At 44.2% G+C, this 20,575-nt stretch overlaps 2 protein-coding genes across 41 annotated transcripts in view; both read right to left on the reverse strand.

Annotated features, from left to right (window-relative positions):
- Nucleotides 1-2,610: 2,610 nt before the first annotated feature.
- On the reverse strand, nucleotides 2,611-10,810 carry ttc38 (tetratricopeptide repeat domain 38). 3 transcript variants are annotated; one of them, XM_049013311.1, is made up of 14 exons: nucleotides 10,729-10,810; nucleotides 10,062-10,139; nucleotides 9,890-9,971; nucleotides 9,547-9,718; nucleotides 8,766-8,939; nucleotides 7,733-7,808; nucleotides 7,369-7,488; nucleotides 6,513-6,572; nucleotides 6,214-6,252; nucleotides 5,942-6,023; nucleotides 5,689-5,854; nucleotides 4,408-4,567; nucleotides 3,825-3,898; nucleotides 2,611-2,992 (listed from the first exon to the last, which is right to left on the reverse strand). In XM_049013311.1, exons 1-14 carry the CDS (start codon nucleotides 10,756-10,758, stop codon nucleotides 2,905-2,907), a joined length of 1,401 nt encoding a protein of 466 aa, XP_048869268.1. In that variant the 5' UTR covers nucleotides 10,759-10,810; the 3' UTR covers nucleotides 2,611-2,904. The 3 variants fall into 3 exon arrangements, with proteins under 3 accessions (XP_048869268.1, XP_048869278.1, XP_048869288.1); XM_049013321.1 differs by lacking the exon at nucleotides 10,729-10,810 and adding an exon at nucleotides 10,628-10,692; XM_049013331.1 differs by lacking the exon at nucleotides 3,825-3,898.
- A 1,782-nt stretch (nucleotides 10,811-12,592) lies between these two features.
- LOC125741707 (protein-methionine sulfoxide oxidase mical3a-like) overlaps nucleotides 12,593-20,575 on the reverse strand; it is a 76,806-nt gene continuing 68,823 nt past the window's right edge. For 22 of the 38 annotated variants that reach the window (XM_049013008.1, XM_049013051.1, XM_049012980.1 and 19 more), the window contains 6 exons: nucleotides 20,298-20,348; nucleotides 19,546-19,596; nucleotides 16,588-16,653; nucleotides 14,723-14,822; nucleotides 14,558-14,631; nucleotides 12,593-14,418 (listed from right to left, as the gene is read on the reverse strand). In XM_049013008.1, coding sequence (XP_048868965.1) covers nucleotides 14,234-14,418; nucleotides 14,558-14,631; nucleotides 14,723-14,822; nucleotides 16,588-16,653; nucleotides 19,546-19,596; nucleotides 20,298-20,348 — 527 coding nt within the window. In that variant the 3' untranslated portion in view covers nucleotides 12,593-14,233. Of the gene's footprint in view, nucleotides 14,419-14,557; nucleotides 14,632-14,722; nucleotides 14,823-16,587; nucleotides 16,654-19,545; nucleotides 20,349-20,575 lie in introns of those variants that run through there. The other 16 variants (XM_049013247.1, XM_049013095.1, XM_049013237.1 and 13 more) reach the window with 11 other exon arrangements.

A 20,575-nucleotide genomic window follows, 5' to 3' on the forward strand; every position in this document is an offset into this window, starting at 1 on the left:
AAGATCTGTTTATTACACTGGTATTTAACTGTGTCTGCATAAGGTTAGGTTTTCCTTGCTTGCAATAAACGTCTACAGCATTGCATAGACCAATACCTTTTACCATATTTATCAGTGTCAGCCGCTGTCGTCTTTATTTATGTGAAATACTTGCATCCTGGATTATTTATGGTTAAACCTGCCCAGGTGATCTCCTCTTCAATACCCCAGTGAATTGTGATCCCCATTAAATCACAGTCTCTCTGACAGTCCCTTACACCCCCCCCCCCCCCACCACACACTTTTTTTAACGTTTATTACTTGTCTTAAAGCAACAACATGTTTCATGCACGCCAGAATCAGTCATTTCCCAGTGGATGACCAGAGCCAAAAAAGAATTCAGCAGGCTAGCAGTCCGTCCAGCTTGCTTCACAGGTTGAGCTTGTGCAAGGGACTACGGTGAATTGCAGAAGCGCGAAACCGGCCACATCACGAGCTGTGGCTTAAACTGCACATGAAGTTCGCTTTTGGCAGTAATGTGATTTTACGCCCCCACTGTTCCTCTCCTGTGCTCCTTCTTGCTGATCGGCGTGGCAGAAGATAATGCTTAATCTCAGACGATGCCATCTCTTTGGATAGCCGTGCCCTTGAAATCTTGGATGGGTGCTCATTGAGATACTCGCTGTTAGCGCTCCACAAACACATGCGTCACAGTGCAGATTCACGCCATTTCTTGCCATTACATGAAAAAACCATGAAGACTTCGGAACACTGACATATCAGGAGCTTCATGTAATACGCTGAGCAACGTAAGCCCTTGCTGTTTAAGTCTGACATCAACAAACCGACGGGCCTTGAGAGTCCCCACTCGCTCACTCTCTCTCTCTCTCTCTGTACATGAGACATAAGTGGCATCACCTGCAGCCCATCCGGCTCTGATCCAGTATCCTGGCACACTAAGCACATCTCGACAAGCGGAGACACATGTTCCAGCCATGCTCCATGCAGAATAATTAAAAAACGCTTCTTCGGAGGGTACTAGCCTTGAAGCTCTGCTTTGCCAAATACTGCCCCCCGATGGACAGACGGACTCCACCCTAATGCGACGCACTCTGCTAACAACCCACAAATAAAGAACTTCGGTCACCATGCCTGGCTAGGGGGTGGGGGGTGCATTGTTACAGCCCTGGAGAGTATCCGTACAAGCATATTTACTTGAAACTGCACTTACAGATAGACGATCGTACTGCCTAGATGCATCACACAAACACAAGCATTTTCACATACCTCGCGCAAACAATCCAAATAGTGATTATCACACTGAAGTTCAACACTTTGTATCAACACCATCACTTTTTCATTCAGTGTAAATTGCTGTTTTGCCCCATATTCCCTTGTTTGTTAACTTCAATGGGATTGAGATGCTGCTGCCCCCTGTAGTATATGTAGAATAATTACATGGAGTTTTCTCCTCCAAACCTTTATGTTGGCTCTTTGCTTCTCTTCATCAGGGGTTAAGTACATTGGGATATAGCAGGCTAATCCATAAGGCTGTCTTACCCAGAAGCCATACAGGAGCCGCTATGAAGTATAAGCCTTCATCTCATAATGAAAAGATGCACTTTGTGGATTTGCATAGATAACCACTCAATTTTCTGAGTGTGCCTTTGGGAATCCCTGACAATGGTGGGACCCGGGACAAACCTTTGTGGTATGCAATCTCCATTTAATTTGTACTCATTCAATTGTCAAACTCAAATTTAAGTCTGATGTTCTGAGAACAGATTTAATACCATTTTTTTATATATATGTAAACCCCAGTCCCATTGTGCAACAGTACGGTGATAAGGAAAGTGCAATGAGAAATCATTTTTAATCACTTTACTGACTTACATTTGAGATTCTGAAGGGGCGCAATGCCTTATGGGATGCAGTTGGTAAGAGACTGAGTTTCATTTATCATTCTGGGGATTAAAGATCAAAGGAAAAGCCTCTGTAAAAAAATAAAACCTGCTGTCATTTCTAAATGTAGCACGTAACTGGAAAAAATGGGATATTTAGTGTGTCACAAACACGCACGCGTGTATGTGCGCGCACACACACACGCACGCACGCACACACACACACACACACACACAGAAAACATCCATGATGTGCTGAAGCTGTTCACCTGAGCTCTGAAATACTGCCAGCAACATTTATCTAACAAACAGTCTGGGAATAACTCACTTGCCCGATATTCTTTAATTTCACTAGGAAGGGGAAATCGAACGATGCCACATACCAAACTCTGTTCAGGGTTTACGGGTTATCAATGAACCAGACATCGTGCAGGATCACAACCCTGGTAATTCATTAACTGGACCTAGTTCCACTGAAAAACTCCTGGTGATAATGTGAAACTGTCAACTAAACATTCAGGGCTACGCTGAAACCAGTAAAAACACATCAGCCGTGTGCGTTACAGCGTACCATACACACATAATAGCTACATAATTTATATTGCTATACATTGTTATTTTAAATAATACCCAGGTTCAGGATTACCATATAATGAACAGAAGATGTTATTAAATGTAAAGCAAAACAAACCTCTTCCTGCAATTAAAGCAGAGTATTACTTTCCAAAGCTTCAATCGTGCTTTTTTTTATTATCATGAAATCTGAATTCAAAACAATTATGCATTACATAAACATGTTAATTTATTCAACCACCGCTGATTTATGCATTAACATTTTTATGGGTAATTAATGGCCTGATCTGTGCCGAGTACTGCAGTAATTGAAGAGAATGGATTAATCTGAGTTTCACTGATAGATACAGTACTCCACTCTGCCTACACTACTTACTAAACGTTTTTACGCAGGCCTCTCTGCTCCTGCCCTGGCTCTTCCTTGTGGTAGTTCATTGACCTTTGACCTCTGCTAGGCATGCAGGGCGTTGGCTCTCTGGATCAGGCGACTGGTGAGCAGGGAGTTGGGTCTGGCTGCATCGCGTTCAGCCAGCAGGCACCTGGGGATCGTAGTTTCCATGAGCGTTTACATTTCGAGTGCGACGTTGTCAAAGAGAACACGTAACAGGATTTAAAAACTCCATCTTCGTGTTGCAAGACTTACTGTAGACAGCCAGAAAATGCGGATCATAGCAGAAGACCCACAGACCACAATTAAAACGCAATTCATGTACATAAGTATGGGAAGAGCTTAGTTGTTAAATTACGCACAGTAAGGCATTAACAGCATTAAATACAGTGATAAAGTACATTGTACATTATTATACAGTACTCTCTCAAATGAACATTTTGACGTTTTAGCCTAATTCTCAAGATACAACAGAGAAATGAAAAAATAGCATACATCAAGGAGTGACGAAAATCATGCTTTTTATAAAAAACACATACACCGCAATAATGCGGCAACAAATGCGATCAGTGAAAATGCTGGAGACAAGATCAGAGTTCTGCGAGGAAGCGTGGGAATGGTGACAAAGGGAGATGAGTCATGTACTGAGAGCCACTGGGCTGGCAGATTTCACCATGAGTGTCTGTACTCACTCGGTGTGTAGTTTGAAACTTATGAACCATTCATTTCTGGAATTTTCCAGCGATTTTTGGATGTCAAGCAAATAACTGACATTGCGTATATGGGGGTAACCATTCAACTTACAGTCTTGGCAACACTCCCCTGAAACACAGAACACAACCAAGCCTAGCTGTAACATGTATGATCAGGCATTCACAGTCTGTTAAGGTACTCGACGCCAATGGAGAACTCTACTTGGATGCGCACATTGAAAACGCCTTTCTGCAACAAAATTAATTAATTAAATGGAATGACGCGCTGACCTGGCCAGTCTTCGGTGATACTCGCTCTCTGACTTCATGGCCGCGTGAATAAGCAGCTGACTGAAAAGATCCCTCTGAAAGAGGAGCGGGGTCAGTTTGCAATATCTACCCGTCCCATCACACTGCGGCTCACGGCTACAATAACTACAAAACGTAACAGAAAATAAAACCATCAGAGGCTGGATATTTAATGACTAAAACCCCAAAGGAGCAGCCCCTCAGATTAGAGACCCATCTAGAGGCTGTGCCGTCCCGTCCAGTGCCATCCACACCAGTGCGCTGTTAACTTCCATGCAGCAGATCATACTAGCAGCAGCCTTTGTTACATTCTCAAAGAATATATGGGCTGATATCAGCTGTCCTATACCAATACCAACTATGCTGTAAAATATTTTGTCCAAGTGCATTATTATACATTTAATTATGGTCTGCATACACTTAACTGTAACAGGTCCAAGGTTAATAAGACAATATCAGTCAAGGGCAGAACACAACAGGCAAAGACAATATGTGAAGGGAATTGTAAGACCAGCACAGCAGCACCCCGAAGGCAGCGGACGTGAGAAAAATGGTAACCGCTTACCTGCGCATCGCTGCCCCCTATCTGGCAGAAGTGGTAGCGTAAGGGCTGCAGCAGCTCCACAGCCTGCCCGTAGTTCCCCTGATCGTACTCCATCAGGGCCTGGCACATGGGCAGCCCCAAATCCTTGGCCAGCTGAAGTTGGTGGTTAACCCCTGGGGTCCTGAAAAAGGGGAGCAGGTAAGCCCACAACATCCTGGACGATCCTGTCCACAGTTCTCTGTCTGATTGGTTAAGGGATGTTTTTAAAGCTGCCACTGAGCATGTAATTAATAAAAATCTATCCACAAAACAGATCATGTCCATTAACATTTAAATTAATCTCCTAAACAATGTTTTACCTGCCACAAAAATCTATGCTTTGTTCATGGAATTTCAGTGATAGCCTTCAAGATGGTGTTTCGATTCATCCAAAGTGAGTCAAGCTTTAATATCATCGTGCAGATAAATGTTTTCCTGGAGTTTTTTGCCTTCTAGCGCTTCGCTAAAGAGGACTACAGCGCAGACTCCATGTGGGACTTAATCTAGCCACCTTCAGGATGTCAGCCTATGCTTTTAAAGGCTGTTTTGATGGTTTTATCCATAGTATGTGGCAGTGGGTCCCACTCTGTGTGTCAGAACAGAGATGGGGGAAGCCTGCTGGCATGCAGGAACCGAGCCGTACCTGAGCTGTACCGCAAAGAGAGCCTAGTTGCAAGGCGGTTCCAGCTCACTTTGGTTTTCCACCGAAGACGGACCGGATCGGTAAAGGCGTTGCTGGGTTTGGAGAGCGACAGTGATGGAAAAATCGAAGAGGCGCTTATTTACTACATGGTGCACGTGGTGATTTACTACGTGCTAATTTCCGCCGGGACGTCTCTGAGAATCGCCATGTTATGTTAACGTTAAACGCTAGTAGAATTAGCATTCACTCGCGTAAATTTGTATTATGAATCCATTTGGTTTAGCTGTTCTATAGCACTTTTTTAAGTAGGCGGTTGGAAATTTTCAAGTTCCGAGTTTTCAGGAATGCATCAATGCAAAGCGATGCGCAATACTACTAATAATGAATAATATACAGAATATGGGCTTTTTTCCTTCAGATAACCCATGCGTATTGACACAGATCACCGACCAATCAAATGCCGATGATGCAACCATCTCGGTTTGGTCATGCATGTAAGCAGGCCCATGTCAGTGCAGGGCCAGCTCAGATCCTGGTGGTAGTGGGAAGGCACCATTACACAGCATCTCTTTGCCCCCCTTCTGGCTACAGCTTGCGGTGTGGCGCCCGGCGTCGCTCACTCCGCCTGCTCCCGCAGGGACTCCAGCAGTCGGCGAGTGGCCCCCTCCTCTCCAGCACCGAGTGACGTCATGAGAAAGTGGAGGTCATTGAAGATCAGCGTGTGGTCCTCCGCGTGTGACTCCGTGACCTGCATCAGCTCCCTCGAGCGCTCCTTCACAGCCACACCTGCCACCACACACGTCCTGCCGTAAAGACCCCATCGCTAACGTCGGCATGACGACGCTGCATGGGATGTGCGCATGGTCGCCTCACCCTCCAAACCCAGCCGGTAGAGCAAGGAGCAGGCGTCCACTGTGTCCAGCATGGCCCCGGAAGACAGGCATCGAGAAGCCACCTGCAAGACGGAGGTCGCATTGCATGAAGCACCCCACTGAGGCGCCAACATCAGCGCTGAGCAGCAGAAAAACCTGCACCCCCCCATACAAGGAAACATCTCACAGTTGATTTTACTGCAGCCCTGCAAGCATATCCAAAGGGCCAATCGTCTGCAGCATAAGCACTTCTGCGAGCTGGGGGGCACTTACCTGCCCGTCGTATATGCCCAGGGCAGATTCATACTCCCCCTGGGGGTGGGAAAAAAAAACACATCAGGCTAACCAGCCCACCAAAGCACTGCGGCAGAAAGATGACGATCATTAAAACTCCGCATCGTGATGACCCTGGGATTTCTAAGCATCTCTTCCAAAAACAAACATCTCACTCTCTGCCGTTTGTATTTACATTGTGGCCCCAGGCTGTGACATTCCTACACGGACCACGTTTATGCACCTTCCCTCTATTTTGAACGTTCTACTTTCGCTGCAGCAACTGATATCGCACCTACCTTTTCAATGAAGTACAAGGCCCAGTGCCAGTAGTTATGACAGGCAAGCATGTCACAGGTCTGCAAAGCGAGGGTGAGCATATGTTTATGACCTGCAGACATAACTGGGGAAAACAGCCAGCAGGTGCATTGATGTTCTGTTAACATTAATGTTAACAATAACCGTTTCCACAACCCAGGTATGCATACAAAACAGCATGCGGCATAGCAGTTAATTATCTGGGCCGGTTAAGAGAGTCACGGGTCCAAATCCCAGCTTGGAAACTTGCCACTGCTTGAATGCAGGATAGCTGGAATTGCAGTGCACCGCTTTTGCCATCTAGTGGTAAAAAACAGCCATGACGGCCACTAAATCACAGATGTTCTCAATCTCAAATCAGCAGCTGCGAGAATGTGTAATTATACAACATCACAGCCCAATCGGAAATGGTACAGCAGGCTTACAAGCATCTCTGCTATGATTTCTCTCACTGGAGAGAAAGGATCTTGTCCAAAAGTCAGATTTTTCTCAATAAAATCTGTTTTTAATGAGGAGCCTCCAGCTGCTATTAGTTTTAGATGCACAATAAACTGCTAAAATATTTAAAACATTTTATTATGTGAAATATAATGAATGCTTGTGGGAAAAAACATGCCTTTCACCAAATTTCAGATTTTCCCCCAGATCTGTTTACATCTTCCCTCATTCTGTACTGCCCCGACTTGACCACACCATTTAACAAGAACTGTTTCATTAATTCCCAGCTGTTTATTACTATAATTAAGTCATATCTACCAACCAATAAATGATATATAAAAAGGTTGCATAAAAAGTCCCGAAATCTCTTTCCCTTTAAAAAAACAAAAACAAACTGACATTCCAGTTCTTTTCTGTATCTTCCATAAACCTCAGGCCCTTGTCAACCTCAGCTCTCATTTCATGCACATGTGCCATGGAGTGGACACTCCAAGCATCGCCAGGATTTAAGGCCAGGCCCTGGGGGGGTGAGAATCAGAAACATACAGACTAAACATCAACTCCCTGCACACCACAGAGGGTCCGACTCTAACAAACACTCACAAGACAAGCTCTCCACACCAGTGACACCTGAGTTTACACGGCTCTCAAACTTATACTCATTGAGTAAGGAAATCACGCTTACAGCAAGCACTAGCTCCAATGTGCTGAAGATTTGTTGTTAAAATGGATAAAATATTTGATCTATCCATGGTCTACTTGCCTCTCTTGCAACCTTTTCCGCCTGGTCATAAAAACGTGTCTCTAGAAGTCCAAAGGAATATAATCCTTTAAGGTAGCTGTCAAGGAGCATGGAGGAAAAAAGCAGTAATGCAATAAAAGCATACAGCAACAGGCCAGAGGAATAAACATGAACAGAAAGTTTGGAGAAGAAATCTAAGGCCAGACTGATGCAGACCCAAGTCCTACAGAGGCTAAAGACCCTACCTGCTCTTGCTTAAGCTCAAAGCTGCAGGGATTTTAGGAACTGTGGCAGCTGGATCGAAAACTGGTTAACAGACAGGAAGCAGCGAGTAGTTAGAGGCACAATGTCACATGTGCCTGCGTTCATAGTGGGGTACCGCAGGGTTCAATTTTAGGACCACTATTGTTCCTAATTTACATTAATGATATTGACAACAATACATACACTATACTGGTTAAATTTGCAGATGACACCAAGGTGGGTGGTGTAGCAGATACAAATCTAGCAGAACAGAAGCTGCAACGGGATCTTGATTTAATTAGCGACTGGACTGATACCTGGCAGACTAAATTTAACACAAATAAATGTAAGTAAATGTTTTATGGGTTCCACTGAAATAAAGGTAGTCAAGAATTTTGTGTGTAGGTTTGGTCACCATAAGTTAAAAAGGACATTGCTGACATGGAAAGGGTGCAACGTAGAGCTACGAGAATGATTCCTGGTCTTAGAGGAATGTCTTATGAGGAGAGGTTAGCTGAGCTAAATCCGTTTAGCCTCGAGCAAAGGAGACTAAGGGGGGACATGATCCAGGTATATAAGATTCTAACAGGTCTGGATGCTGTTCAGCCAAATGGCTACTTCAATATTAGTTTAAATACTAGAATTCGTGGCCATAAGTGGAAATTAGTGGGAGAACATTTTAAAATGAATCTGAGGAAGCACTTCTTTACACAGTGTGTAGTTAGAGTATGGAATAGTCAAGCTCTCCCCAAACGAGCTTGATGGGCCTAGTGGCCTCCTCTCATTGTAAATTTCTTATGTTCTTATGTACCTGTAGAGAGGCATGGAGGGCTTCCAGTGGGGCAGGACCCGGGCCACCGAGTCTCGCATCTGCACCTGGTACCCCATGTAGAAGTAGCTATCGTGGGCAAACTTCAGCGCCAGCAGGTCGGTGGGGTGCTCCAGCAGGATCTCCTCCCACAAATCGCATGCTTTGGGAAGGCACCTGAGATCGGCAGATTCCCCACCTCCATTAACTGACAAGGAGCAAGTGGAATGTTCCAGTACAAAAACGCATACATGACACGAGCAAGACTAAACAGAATCAGCCTTGAAAACAAGCTGCAATGTTAGTGCGAGGTTTTTTTAAGTGTTAAAATGTCACACATTCACATGGCGAGTCTCTGCCCTAAAAACCCGCCCCTTTGCGACTAACTCTAAGAAGCCCCATGTTCCAGTCACATGACCACTGACAACAGGGATAAGAACCATGTGACCAGACATCAAAGTCCGGCCAATGAGATAATAAAATAAACATGAAGGCGATTTGTGGCTTAAAAGAGCTTTGAAAAGACAACTTACATGAACGCTTCAGCAAAAAAAAAAAAAAAAAAAATGAATTACACAAACTTTAAGAAAACACTTAAATTGATAATTTGACATTATGACTCACTTTTCACTGATAAGGCTGATTAGAGATATCTTTAAATAATCCAGGGGAGGTATCAAGATCTTCAGAATGTGAGAAAGCAGATATGAAAAATATATATAAAGGCCAAAGGTGTCCAAAGACATCAACCCAAATTTCACTGGTGGGATGAGGGCTTCCTCACCCCTTGGAGAACATCTCCACAGCGCTGACATGCAGCTTCTCTCGGGGAGTAAGGTTCTGGATCTGAGCTAGCTCCATGGTCCTCCTGACGGCGCTGGCCAGCCTTTCGTTCAACAGGACAGAGCTCCCCGTCCCGACCAGCTCCAACCCCGTGCTGATCACATGACCCATAACTGCAGGATTCGGATGGAGCCAAAGTCATGTGACCACACAAACACAAAAATTCAGAATACTGTACAGATTTCCAGGATTCTTATCGTAAGCCATCAGGGTGCAGACATCTCAGAACAGCAATGACAAATATAACCTTATTTTTAACTGAAGGACATCATGTTCTCTCCTACCAAAGTTTGGGTCGGCTTTCTGGACCCTGGAGATACATTCATCTATCCCACCAAGAGTCTTGTCGTTGCGCCATGTGACATACTGCACGCGAAAACAACACAACTCAGACTAATAACCCCAGTTCACAGCAGGATAACACAGTCATCGCGGCAGTTAGCCAAGACACAGTACCTGAGTAAGTATGGCATCGTACATTTTGCACGCCTCATTGCTGGTGGTGGATAGAGTCAGACCTTCTGCCTGCCAGGCCTGTGAAGAAGTCCCACAAGGTGACGTGCATTATTACATTAGGAATTAAATGCAAAAATTACAGGACAGTGTGCATGCGCTGAGTATCTATATATACTGTAAATGTATTACACTTTGACCCGTATTGAAAGATACATTACGAAACATCGGCCCAGGGTTTTGACAAGCCAAAACGCACGAAAGTAAACTGCAATAAGTTTATATACCAACGAGTACTGCAGTACTTATCAGCACGTTAGCAAACTATTACATTTAATACTCATTTTCTTAAAACATCTTATTCCACAGTTGCAAGCCCAAACTTCTACACTTATATATTCATTCATGCAGTAAGAAATGTAATATGCTGTTTCATATTCCTTCACGCAAAGAATTAAGAGTACAACGGAATAACAACTTTAAAATGTCATGCATTCCGTTAAACTTGACACTGGTTCAGGAAATGATGAATAATAACAATAATCCCCAAAATCCACGGCACGGAGGACCTGCGCACGCCAGTGCTGTCAGCTGCAGTCACATCGCCAGTGCCATAAGTACAAATGGAAGTGTAATGTTTCTGGTATCTACTAACTATAACTTCACTTACCTCGCAGTCCCTGAAAGCAGCGGACTCCATGACTGCAGCGGCCCAGGATCAGTCCCGCCCAGAGGGGGGCGGCTGCAGAGGAATAGAGGGGCGGATCTTGTCAATAGAGTCTGACCGAGCAGAAAGAGGGAAAATGCCGGACGACTGTCGCCTTGTTTTTCTGTCCGCTCGTCTTCTCTCGGTTCATCGAGCGGCGTGGAAGCCCTGTCTTCTGCTATCCCTGACATGATTTTTATATTTGCAGAGCAGCAGTTTCAAAGATTTTAAAGCTACAATGCAGACAGGAGAATCTGCGACCCGGACATTTAACTTAGTCACGTTATGTCCACCGAAAACCCCGAAACCTGGGCCTGTGTTTATGCGTGTTTGACTGGGTGGCGCTGCTGCACCTCCGGGGTTGTGGCTTTCAATCCCTGCGTTCTGTCTGGAGTCTCCTGTCATAGTTATCAACAGCTGTCCAATTGGGTAATAATCAGTATTTAAATTCAATTCCCCGTATTGTGTGTACACGCACTATGGGATGATCTGGCTCCCCAGTGTAATGTATACCCGTATACTCTGTACTGTCTGGGATCAGCGTTGTCAACTTTGCTCGGCTGGTGTGAGATTTTCAGTTCGAGAGAAGTCTGCACACTTATTTAAATGTATGTGACGGTTTTATTACCTGGTAAATGGTCTGTAGGGTTTGCAAACTAACCCAGAGCTTTTGATGTAGCTAATTTTAGGATTATAACGGAATAATATAGAGTTGCCGTAAGATTTATTGCGTGAGCTTAAGAGTCACGCCAGATGCGTGAGAGTTGGCAACGCTGTGGGATACCTGTCACCCTAACCAAGATAAGCGATTAGAAAATGGATGGTATTCTCCGCACATGACATTGCCCCCACCCTCTCTGTGACCACAGCTGAATCGGGGCCGGGTCCGCCTGCGAGTTAGATACGTTTTGTGGTTCCGCGCAAAGGTATAGCTCAAGTACACTAGAGTGCACATGCACCGATACAGCACGTTGCCGCACCCACCACATGACGAAACACCTCGGGATCCGGATTGGTGCCCCCCCCCCCCAGTCCGATACTCGGGAAATGGCCGTATATCTGCCGCAGCTAGGTGTTACGTGGGCGACCCTTTGGCCTGGGGCTGCCCCTCCGTTTGTCACTGTGAGGTCCCGCGAGCCGGATCGCCCTCGTGGAGCCGCGCCACGTGGCCGTAGTGCCGTGACTGACGCTCCTTCACAATGGCGCGTGAACAGCTTTGACGGCCTGAGTAACGGCTCTCTGAGGCGGCCAGGAAAGCTCGGGAGAGCGGTTACTCCAAAGCTATTGCTTACGGTAAGTCAGCACTAATTTCGCCGGTACTCTAACGTGTAATTTAAGTAATACGTTAAAAGTGTTTTTATATTTCCTAATGGTTTGGGCCACGCACTGCTCCCTGTGTGCTGAATGGGCTGCCCCCAGCTAGTCACATATGGGTTAAAAGCAGACGACATGCTTCATTTTTATGTGATGTGGTTTGTCAACTCATCTGTTTCTCTATAAAAACCGATTTTAATAACTACTTCTCTTAACATCCCTTATCCAGGTCCTTGCTAATTAAGTCTTCTACTTACAAAAAGCAAAAATTCTAATCACTTACACAGGTAAAATTTAGCCAAACTGTTTCCCCTCAAATTGTGAGGCACTTCCGCGTGACAGTTGTTCTCTGTTTTAATGCTCGTTTATATTGCTAGTCTCACGCATAGTTTTGCTACCCGGTTCTCTAGTTGTCTTATATTTTAAATCGTACGTCAAGATGACATCCATTTTAATGGGATCCGAGTAGGTTTAGGCTATTGAGTCCACGATACAAAAATTCTTGGTGTCCAACTTCTTAAAATATCGTCTGTTTTGCTTTTATTGCCTTTTCAATATACATCCAATAGTGTATGCATCGAAGCTACAAGCGTTTACATTTTAGTTGACACAAGTTTAAAAATTAGGTTTTTTTTTTTTTACATTTTATATTATACATATTATACATCCCACCTGACTTGTTAATAAATAAAATATTCTATCAGACATATCACAATCTGTCTTGAAGCCATATAAACATGTGCTTGGCCTTTTGACTGTACAAAATCCCATTTCATGCACAGTTATGCATCTGTTTCATTATATATAGTGATGCGCAATTTGGCAGAATTTTCTTTTGTATTTGCCAAAATAAATGATACATGCTGTAATTAACAGCCTCGATTCAGGCAAGTCAACAGTCTTTAATATTGTGAACTCTTATGTGGAGTAAAGAGGGGGTGTTATTATTAGAATTTCTAATATTTAAGGAGTGAACCGTAAAACCGAAGGGCATAGACAAACGTGATAAGGAACTTGGAAAGTTTACAACAGAAAAGGCATGTTGTTCCAGCGCTTAAACGGAAAGATCAGGACGTTGCAGACGTCACCTTTCCCGTGTCACATCACGTGAGCTTTATGAAAACATCATCCACCTTTTGTATGGTTTGTTCTGGGTAATCGGTATGCCACATGCTTCCACCCAGTCGTGCATGTCTGACTATATATATTTGTACTGTACAAAGGATTCACATTTTATTCAAAACACGAATAGCTACCAGTAAATCCAAATATGTAAAAAAAAAAAAAAAAAAAGTCAATCTCAATTCTTTTGTAGGTGACCATCTGAAAATATTGATTGTATAGAATAAACTCAGGATTTTGAGGGGTGTGTCTGATGTTATTGTCACATGACAGATGACCATAACCACAGCCCTAATCCCTATTCATTCTGCCAGGTTAAATTTCATACTGCAGTTAGAAGATCCTCCTCTCTTCCGACCTTCAGCCTTGTTCTTGCTTTTAATGGCTTGTGAGGGCATGGATAAAGACCTATGGCTCCAGCTCCTCTTTAATAGTGATGGAGAAAAACAAGCCTCTACAATAACCTTAATGAAGGAAACGGAGTTTCAGTTACAAAGCAACTATACCAAAAGTGGTCCATCCTTAGACAAGCCTGTGAATATTGGACAAACAGGACACAACCATCCCACCCATACCGGCTCAGCCAATTAAGTCACAATGAAGGTGACTGGCGGCAAGGCTGACCAGTGTTAAGTTATGGTATGGGGGGGATCCAGTGACAGCTCCACTGCATGCTTCCTCTTCTTGAAAATTCTTGCCCATTGCTCCAGGCTTCCAGGTTAAACATTCCATCTCGGTCTCCTTCTTTCAAAAAGATAAAAGCAAAACAAAATTTAAAACAAAACAAGCAATAAAAAAAACTGAGAATCTTTCCCCTTCCATGAAAGGAAAAAGCAAACTATGGTGAAGGTGGCCTGTTCAGTGCACAAGTGATATGTAAACAATCCTGGTGGTATGAGGAGGACAGGATGTGTACAGGAAACTGAACATGTTCCGTGAAAGTGAGGAGGGTGGATCAGCCCCCTGCCAGCATGTCTTTGGCTATTGCATTAGAGGGGGGTGTATTCTTCGTTCCAGGTCAGCAGTTTACATCTCAGGCCCAGTTCAGGTTGAAGCCTTTGGAGAGCATAACGGCTTCAAGGTCTCTGTCCTCCTCTTTTTCTCTCAGCCGCTGTTCCTCCAAGAGAGCTACCAGTGAGTCACGCTGTTCCACCACCTCCAGCATTTCATTCAGGATCTGTCTCTCCTCCAGCAGCTCCTCCTCAGACTTCAGGTGGTCTAAGGATGAACAGAAAGTCCAAGCTCCAAGTTACATGAAATTTTGCTAAGTCAGAATGGTAGAACACTGATATCCGTACACTAATTGAAGTGGTATTGGGGCAGAGCTAACAAAAAACCAATTCACAAATTGCCTTACCATCCACGGCCATGCGCTCCCTCAGCTCCTGCTGCAGACGGCTCTGCCGGTCCTCCAGCTCCAGCTCCCTTGCACTAAGGACAAGGGCACAGGGGGGCAGTGCAGCCTTAAGTCATGGGAACAGAGATCAAAAGCAGGTACAGAGATGAGTTTGTTTGTACTCACAATATCATCAGCTCTGACTCATAGCGCACCAAAGCGTTCTTCTCTTGGACCAGTTTAAACCATTCCTGCATGAGTCTGGGGTCATCCTTCTTACCCATTCCTGCAAGGGGTCCAGTGAGAAAAGGTAATTAAATGCAGAGCAGGACCAGGGAAGGCTCCTGGGCTGACAGAGTGAGTCAGGCAGTGTGGGCAGCAGCCAAGCAGAGATGTTTCTACTGAATGGCAGGGCAGACAAGCCCACAAACCAAACATCTGAAAATGGATGAGGACTTGTCCTGACTTTTCTCTGGAAACCACAGGATTCTGTAAGTTGGGCAATCATTAGGTCTCTTACATACATCAGATATCAACATAGAAATTACCAACATAGAAAGTTCCCCCCCAAAACACAGGCAAGTGTATAGACGGCTATACCCACATATGATCTTTAATTTTAGACCATGTGAGGATAATTTTATACAACCATTTCAACCAGATCAGCATTCGAAGATAATTCACACAATGGACGGTAACTTTCTGTGCCAGGGGGGGTGAGGAACAAAAGCCAGGAACGGCATGCGTTAAGTCACATGACCAGCACATCCACCAAGTCACCCAGCTTCACCCCCTTTAGAGTCGTGAAGCCTGCAACCACGGCGATGGGCGGGGCAGAGCCAAGCAGGTTCGATGATAAGTCAGGAGCAGGGGGGATGGTGACATACTTAGCTGACGGAGTGGGGGCTCTTGCAAAACAAAAAGAAAAAACACAGTGCACACATAAATGGAGTGACTGTGCTCTTGGGCGCTGGCATTTGCTGTTTTTAGACAGGGACAGAGACAAAGGCAGGAACTCAGACCGATAAAGTTTAGCTACCAGCTTCAGCACAGCTGTCACACCACACCTCCCTCTTAAAACTTGCATCAGAAAATCGTAAAAAATACACTCGGTTACATGCAAAAAACCTGGCTAGTTTGCAAACACAATACATACTTCAAAAGGTAGCAAAAGTAGCACATGTAAGTTTCCACCCAGGGGGCCAAAATTTCAACACGCACAAGATCAGAATCCCTCCCGCTGGGACAAATCCAAGCAGTTATGACCTTTTACCTCTTACAGGTCCCCAACACCCGGACCATCTAAGCACTAATCTGAGATTAGGCAGCACACGCACACACACCATCAGTGTTATATGGAGCACGCCCCCCACCCCCCACAATCTGACGTGCACGCTCAGCAAGGATGCTCACACAGGTGAAACGGTGGACGTGGGGCAGACAACCACAGTACGCTTTCAGAAACTGACCACATGCTGTTAATTAAATGCACTCAGTTTGCCCTGCAACTGGTGAAATTAACAGCTTGGACAGAAATAAAGACAGATTACAGTAAACAGCACTAATGTACGTTTAATAAATATTTCCAAGTATTATATTTGTTCTGAGAAAACATATTGATAATACATTTAATATTTCGTTGAGAAATGTTGACATTGTCCTTTAAGTAAATTTTAAAGGTTTTAAATTTCATTGCTATTTTCGGATTACAACTCATCTAGGGCAACTTTCCAATACCTTTTTAAATCTATTTATATGTAAGCTTTTTATTGCATCTCAATAAATTTCTCCATACATGCTTCCATATATAACTAAAATGGAAAAATAATTTAAAACATATTGCCCCAAAACCTGGTGTCCCCCTAAACGATGCAACTGGACTATGATAGACACTAAAGTGAATATCAGGTACAGGTACAGAATTACATGGTGCAGGGGTAGTGGGAGGAATCCTGGGTGGGTGGGTGGGTGGGGGGGGTTTCTGGGGGGGGCTCCAATGCACCGACCCTGCTGCAGCCAGTGGGGGGGGGGGGGAGGCGGGACTACTTTACCTTCAGTGACACAGCATGGGCAGAAGGAGAAAGGTCTTCGGCGAGGGATCCGAAGTGGGGGCTCGACTTCCATAATACAGGGAATAGGGAGCGGGGGAGGTGTGTGGAGCCGACAGGGGAACGGAGAGAAAGAGGGAGACGGCAACGCACGGAGGTGGAACGCACGGGACACGGGATGGGCGAGGGTGACAGAGGGAGAGAGATGTGAGAAAGAGATGAGGAAAACTGTGAAGGGGCATGGGAGTGGGGAAAATAAAGGGGGAAGTTGGAATACCACTTGGAAAGTGGAGTGTTCCCAGCACAGTGAGAGTGATCTGAAGGAAACGGAGTGTGGAAAATAGAGGCCTGGGAAAATGAGTGTGCCAGGGTGAACTCCATGACGACAAAGGTCTCTATTACTCATGGCTGTTTGGCTATAAACTTCACCTGCAGGGCTGATCTTTAAAATGAATATGCCAATGTGTCATATAATATTTCTAGTATAAATCTATTTGTATTTTTATTGTGTATTACTCTGCCTAGCCAAACATTAAACAGAAGTACCGGTACTGTCAAGTAAGCGTAGAACAAATAAAAGTAGAAAAAAAAGACGGCAGAGGTATAGAACGAAATGTAGGGACAGCTAAAAGAGAGGTATAGCAGTAATATTGACAGCATAGGCCAAAGAATCAGCCAATGAGAAAGTACGAGGAATAAGGGACTCTGGGCAATCACAAGGGACTATCACAGAGGATGGCACTGGGGAGGACTGGATAGGCACTTTACAAGTGAAAACACTCGCACACATGGCAGACCGGCTCATCAACCAGACACAGCCATATACAATACTCATTTTATGGAGCTTTTAAAACGTCTTTTAGCAACAATGTATTACAACTTACAAAAGGCTTATGTTAACAAGAGGATTTAAATTGCACAACACAATTGAGAGAACTAGCATTCTCTGATCATATCCAAGGTTGCGTAGAACTATAGAGGAATACGAGTCAGGGATTTTACATTCATACAACACTGAAACCAAGCAGCCAAAGAATGTTTCTTAGAGCTGTCACAATTACTTGATTAAACACGATTACTCAGTTATTTTAAAGCACCAACTAAAATTTTCCTTCTTGATTACTTGATAATATGACGAAAGGAAGATGGCGAATAGTGGAAAATAAAGAGCTAAAGCTTCAGTCATGTGGAAGCTCTTCACATAAAAAGTGAATGACAATGCAGCTGTATGTCAACATTGCAGTGCATAAGTAAAACATCACCACAGCACAACTACAATGCAAATACATTTTAAAATAAGACATTCAGGTTTGATGGACTCGCCCAATAATGCGAGGTTAGCAATAGCTATGTCTCATTTAATCTCTTGGAGTAGCCTAGCCTGTCTCTGTCACTTTGATTTAAATTATTTTCCGTAATTTACTTTATATGATTCCTGTATGTCAGACTAATCACTGCTAAAATGAAGCTTGACCCTGTCGCTGAACCACATCATCTTACATAATATGACACATATTAGCCATATAATATTAAATATTTCTTGTGGGTTGGGTTGGATGATATTGGAAAACGCAAATTATAACGCAAATTTCCCACCCGTGGGACTAATAAAGGCAATCTTAATCTTAAAAGTTCACATTGCGATATTCCAGTTTTTCAGGCTCTAGATATGCGAGTTTTTGCCATATTTAGGAGTTTATTTTTAACAATCTAGATAATGCTGAAAAGGAACCATCATTAAAATTGCAAAGCTTGCCAAGTTTTGTTTCCTATGACAATGAAAATGTTTTAGGGCAACTTATAGATGGTTTTAACCCAGCAGACTATTGTGATACTTGCAGTGTGACAACTGCATTTGCATGAAATGGCATGCCAATGTTAATGCTGTACAGGCCTATCTAGGGTGGCACAGTGGGTAGCACTGTCACCGCACACCGCCCCCTTTTGTGAGCTGTTAATTCTCAGAATAGCCACCCTGCTGCCACACCACTGGATCCTACAGTTTCAGACTGCAGTGTTGAGAGAAACTGGCTAAACTGGCCATCGCTAAAATTTCTATCTCAGGTATTAAGCACGCTCCCATTCTACTTCCATTTCAGCAATACAGGGTTGGTTTATGCAGCATTATCCTGCAATCTGACACAAGGGATGACTGTGGAACTGGCAAACGGAATACGCAGTTTGTAAGCATCCTTAACAGTTCTAACGCCCTCTTTGTAGCACAGGATATACCAGAGACAGAAAGCCAGACACAGGCATCAGGATTGGGGCACAACACACCTGAACAAACACGGCTTTGAATGCAACTGAGCAGATATGAAGAAATCAAGAAGATCAGAGCAGCAGCTACAAAAGCAGAGCACTTAGGGGTACAAGGTTTACTGAGAGTCTCTAAATGGGGGGGGGGGGGGGGCTGTAGAAGCATTGACTACAGGGGAGGGAGGTGGTCAGGTGGGTCCTTTTAGGGTTGTACTCCACTTTCCAGTTCTTATCTGTAATTAACTATCACACAAATTCAAAAATGAAATTCACACACCCAACCATGAAGAATATGGGAATTTTCCTTCAGCTAAATCACAAGCTCTGAAAAGAGCAATGCGCTGGTTACTCCAGTAACCATTTTCTCCCACAAAGGATTTCACTATTGCCACTTAAAGACAAATACATTTCACTAGAGCAATTTGGGTAAAGTACCCAAATTAAAGGTGACTTGAACGGCCAACTTTAAAAGTTTATTTCCACGAGCCACCACAATGCTTCAATGAATTAATCCATCAGCTGACCCAGGTGAACACGCTGCAGGCATGTGAACACAGATTGCTACAGCCCACCCTGTTATTCATGTTTTGAACTGGAAAGTGTAGCGATGCCAGTAGCTACAGAGGACACAGGTACAGTGAAAGGAGAAGCAAGGGAGGGTTAGCCATTAGTCGGGGGGAGCGACAGCTTGGAAATACATACCGCCCAGGTGCAAGTCCAGGATTTCACTGTAATTAGACTCTCCCCAATAGTCTATAATAAGGATATATTAGAGACAGTTACTGCAGGCAGCTCTTCAGGCTGCACAACCTGCAATAAGTCAGACATGCACTGGCAACCGTACCCAGCACACACAACACACTGTCCACATGCCAGACTACACGCACACAAAGACTGTGGCTTTGCGTGACTGCTGTGCACTGCACCTGCACACAACTGTGTGTGAATGCCGTCTATTTGATTCTCTATGCAGCCTAGTTCATTAGACTGTGACTGGTCTCACTGGGTATACTGGATACCAGTACCATGCCTTTAACTGGCACAAGGCTGGCATTCACACTAACAGCTGCAGTTAGGTACATGCACAGCTGGAACCTCTAAGAGAAAAGCGCTGTGGATACAGGACATCTGTGCAGAGCATCTCTGGATGGTTGGGTGGCATCTGTCCGAATATTTACATATTAATCCTCACATAAACACCACTGAGCTATGCAGATAATAAACACACCAACTTTGTCTGTAAAACTCCAGCTGTGAAGACAACGTTTGATCCACGTGAAGCAGGACTTCCAAAGTACAGCAACACAGATCTGTTTTAGACCGCTCTCTCCGCAATCAAAGGCATGCAGCTCAGAGATTAAGAGGAAGACATGATGGGGGGGCAATGGTTGGACAGGGGATGACCCTGCATCACCACTACAAACGGTACGAAAAACTCCAACCAGCTTTAGTACCTGATCGCCTTTTGTGTTGTTTTGGACTAACATAAGACCATCTACACATCCCTTTAAGAGAGTAAACGATAGAGGTTAAAGACATCCTCACATTTCATATTGCATTCAGCTGGACAGCAGATCAATCATACAGGTAAACAGAAGGGCTTCTCAGAACAGCCAATGGGCAAATCTGTTTGTGTTCACTGATTCATCTTTTGGCTCTAAAAGTACTTGCAGAATCATAGGTCTTACATATAGCAATAACAAGGCCCATCATCCCAAACAGACCAGCTGAG

This window comes from Brienomyrus brachyistius, chromosome 1 (assembly GCF_023856365.1).
Source record: "Brienomyrus brachyistius isolate T26 chromosome 1, BBRACH_0.4, whole genome shotgun sequence".
NCBI lineage: Eukaryota > Metazoa > Chordata > Actinopteri > Osteoglossiformes > Mormyridae > Brienomyrus > Brienomyrus brachyistius.

What these genes read in the sequence shown, in the direction of transcription:
- ttc38 (XM_049013311.1), bottom strand. Translation starts at nt 10,758, where the DNA reads ATGGAGTCCGCTGCTTTCAGGGACTGCGAG. An exon ending in GTGGAGATGTTCTCCAAGGG is followed by an intron (nt 8,940 to 9,546) that starts GTGAGGAAGCCC and finishes TGCCGATCTCAG; the next exon opens with GTGCCTTCCCAAAGCATGCG. An exon ending in CCTTGTACTTCATTGAAAAG is followed by an intron (nt 6,253 to 6,512) that starts GTAGGTGCGATA and finishes TCCCACCCCCAG; the next exon opens with GGGGAGTATGAATCTGCCCT.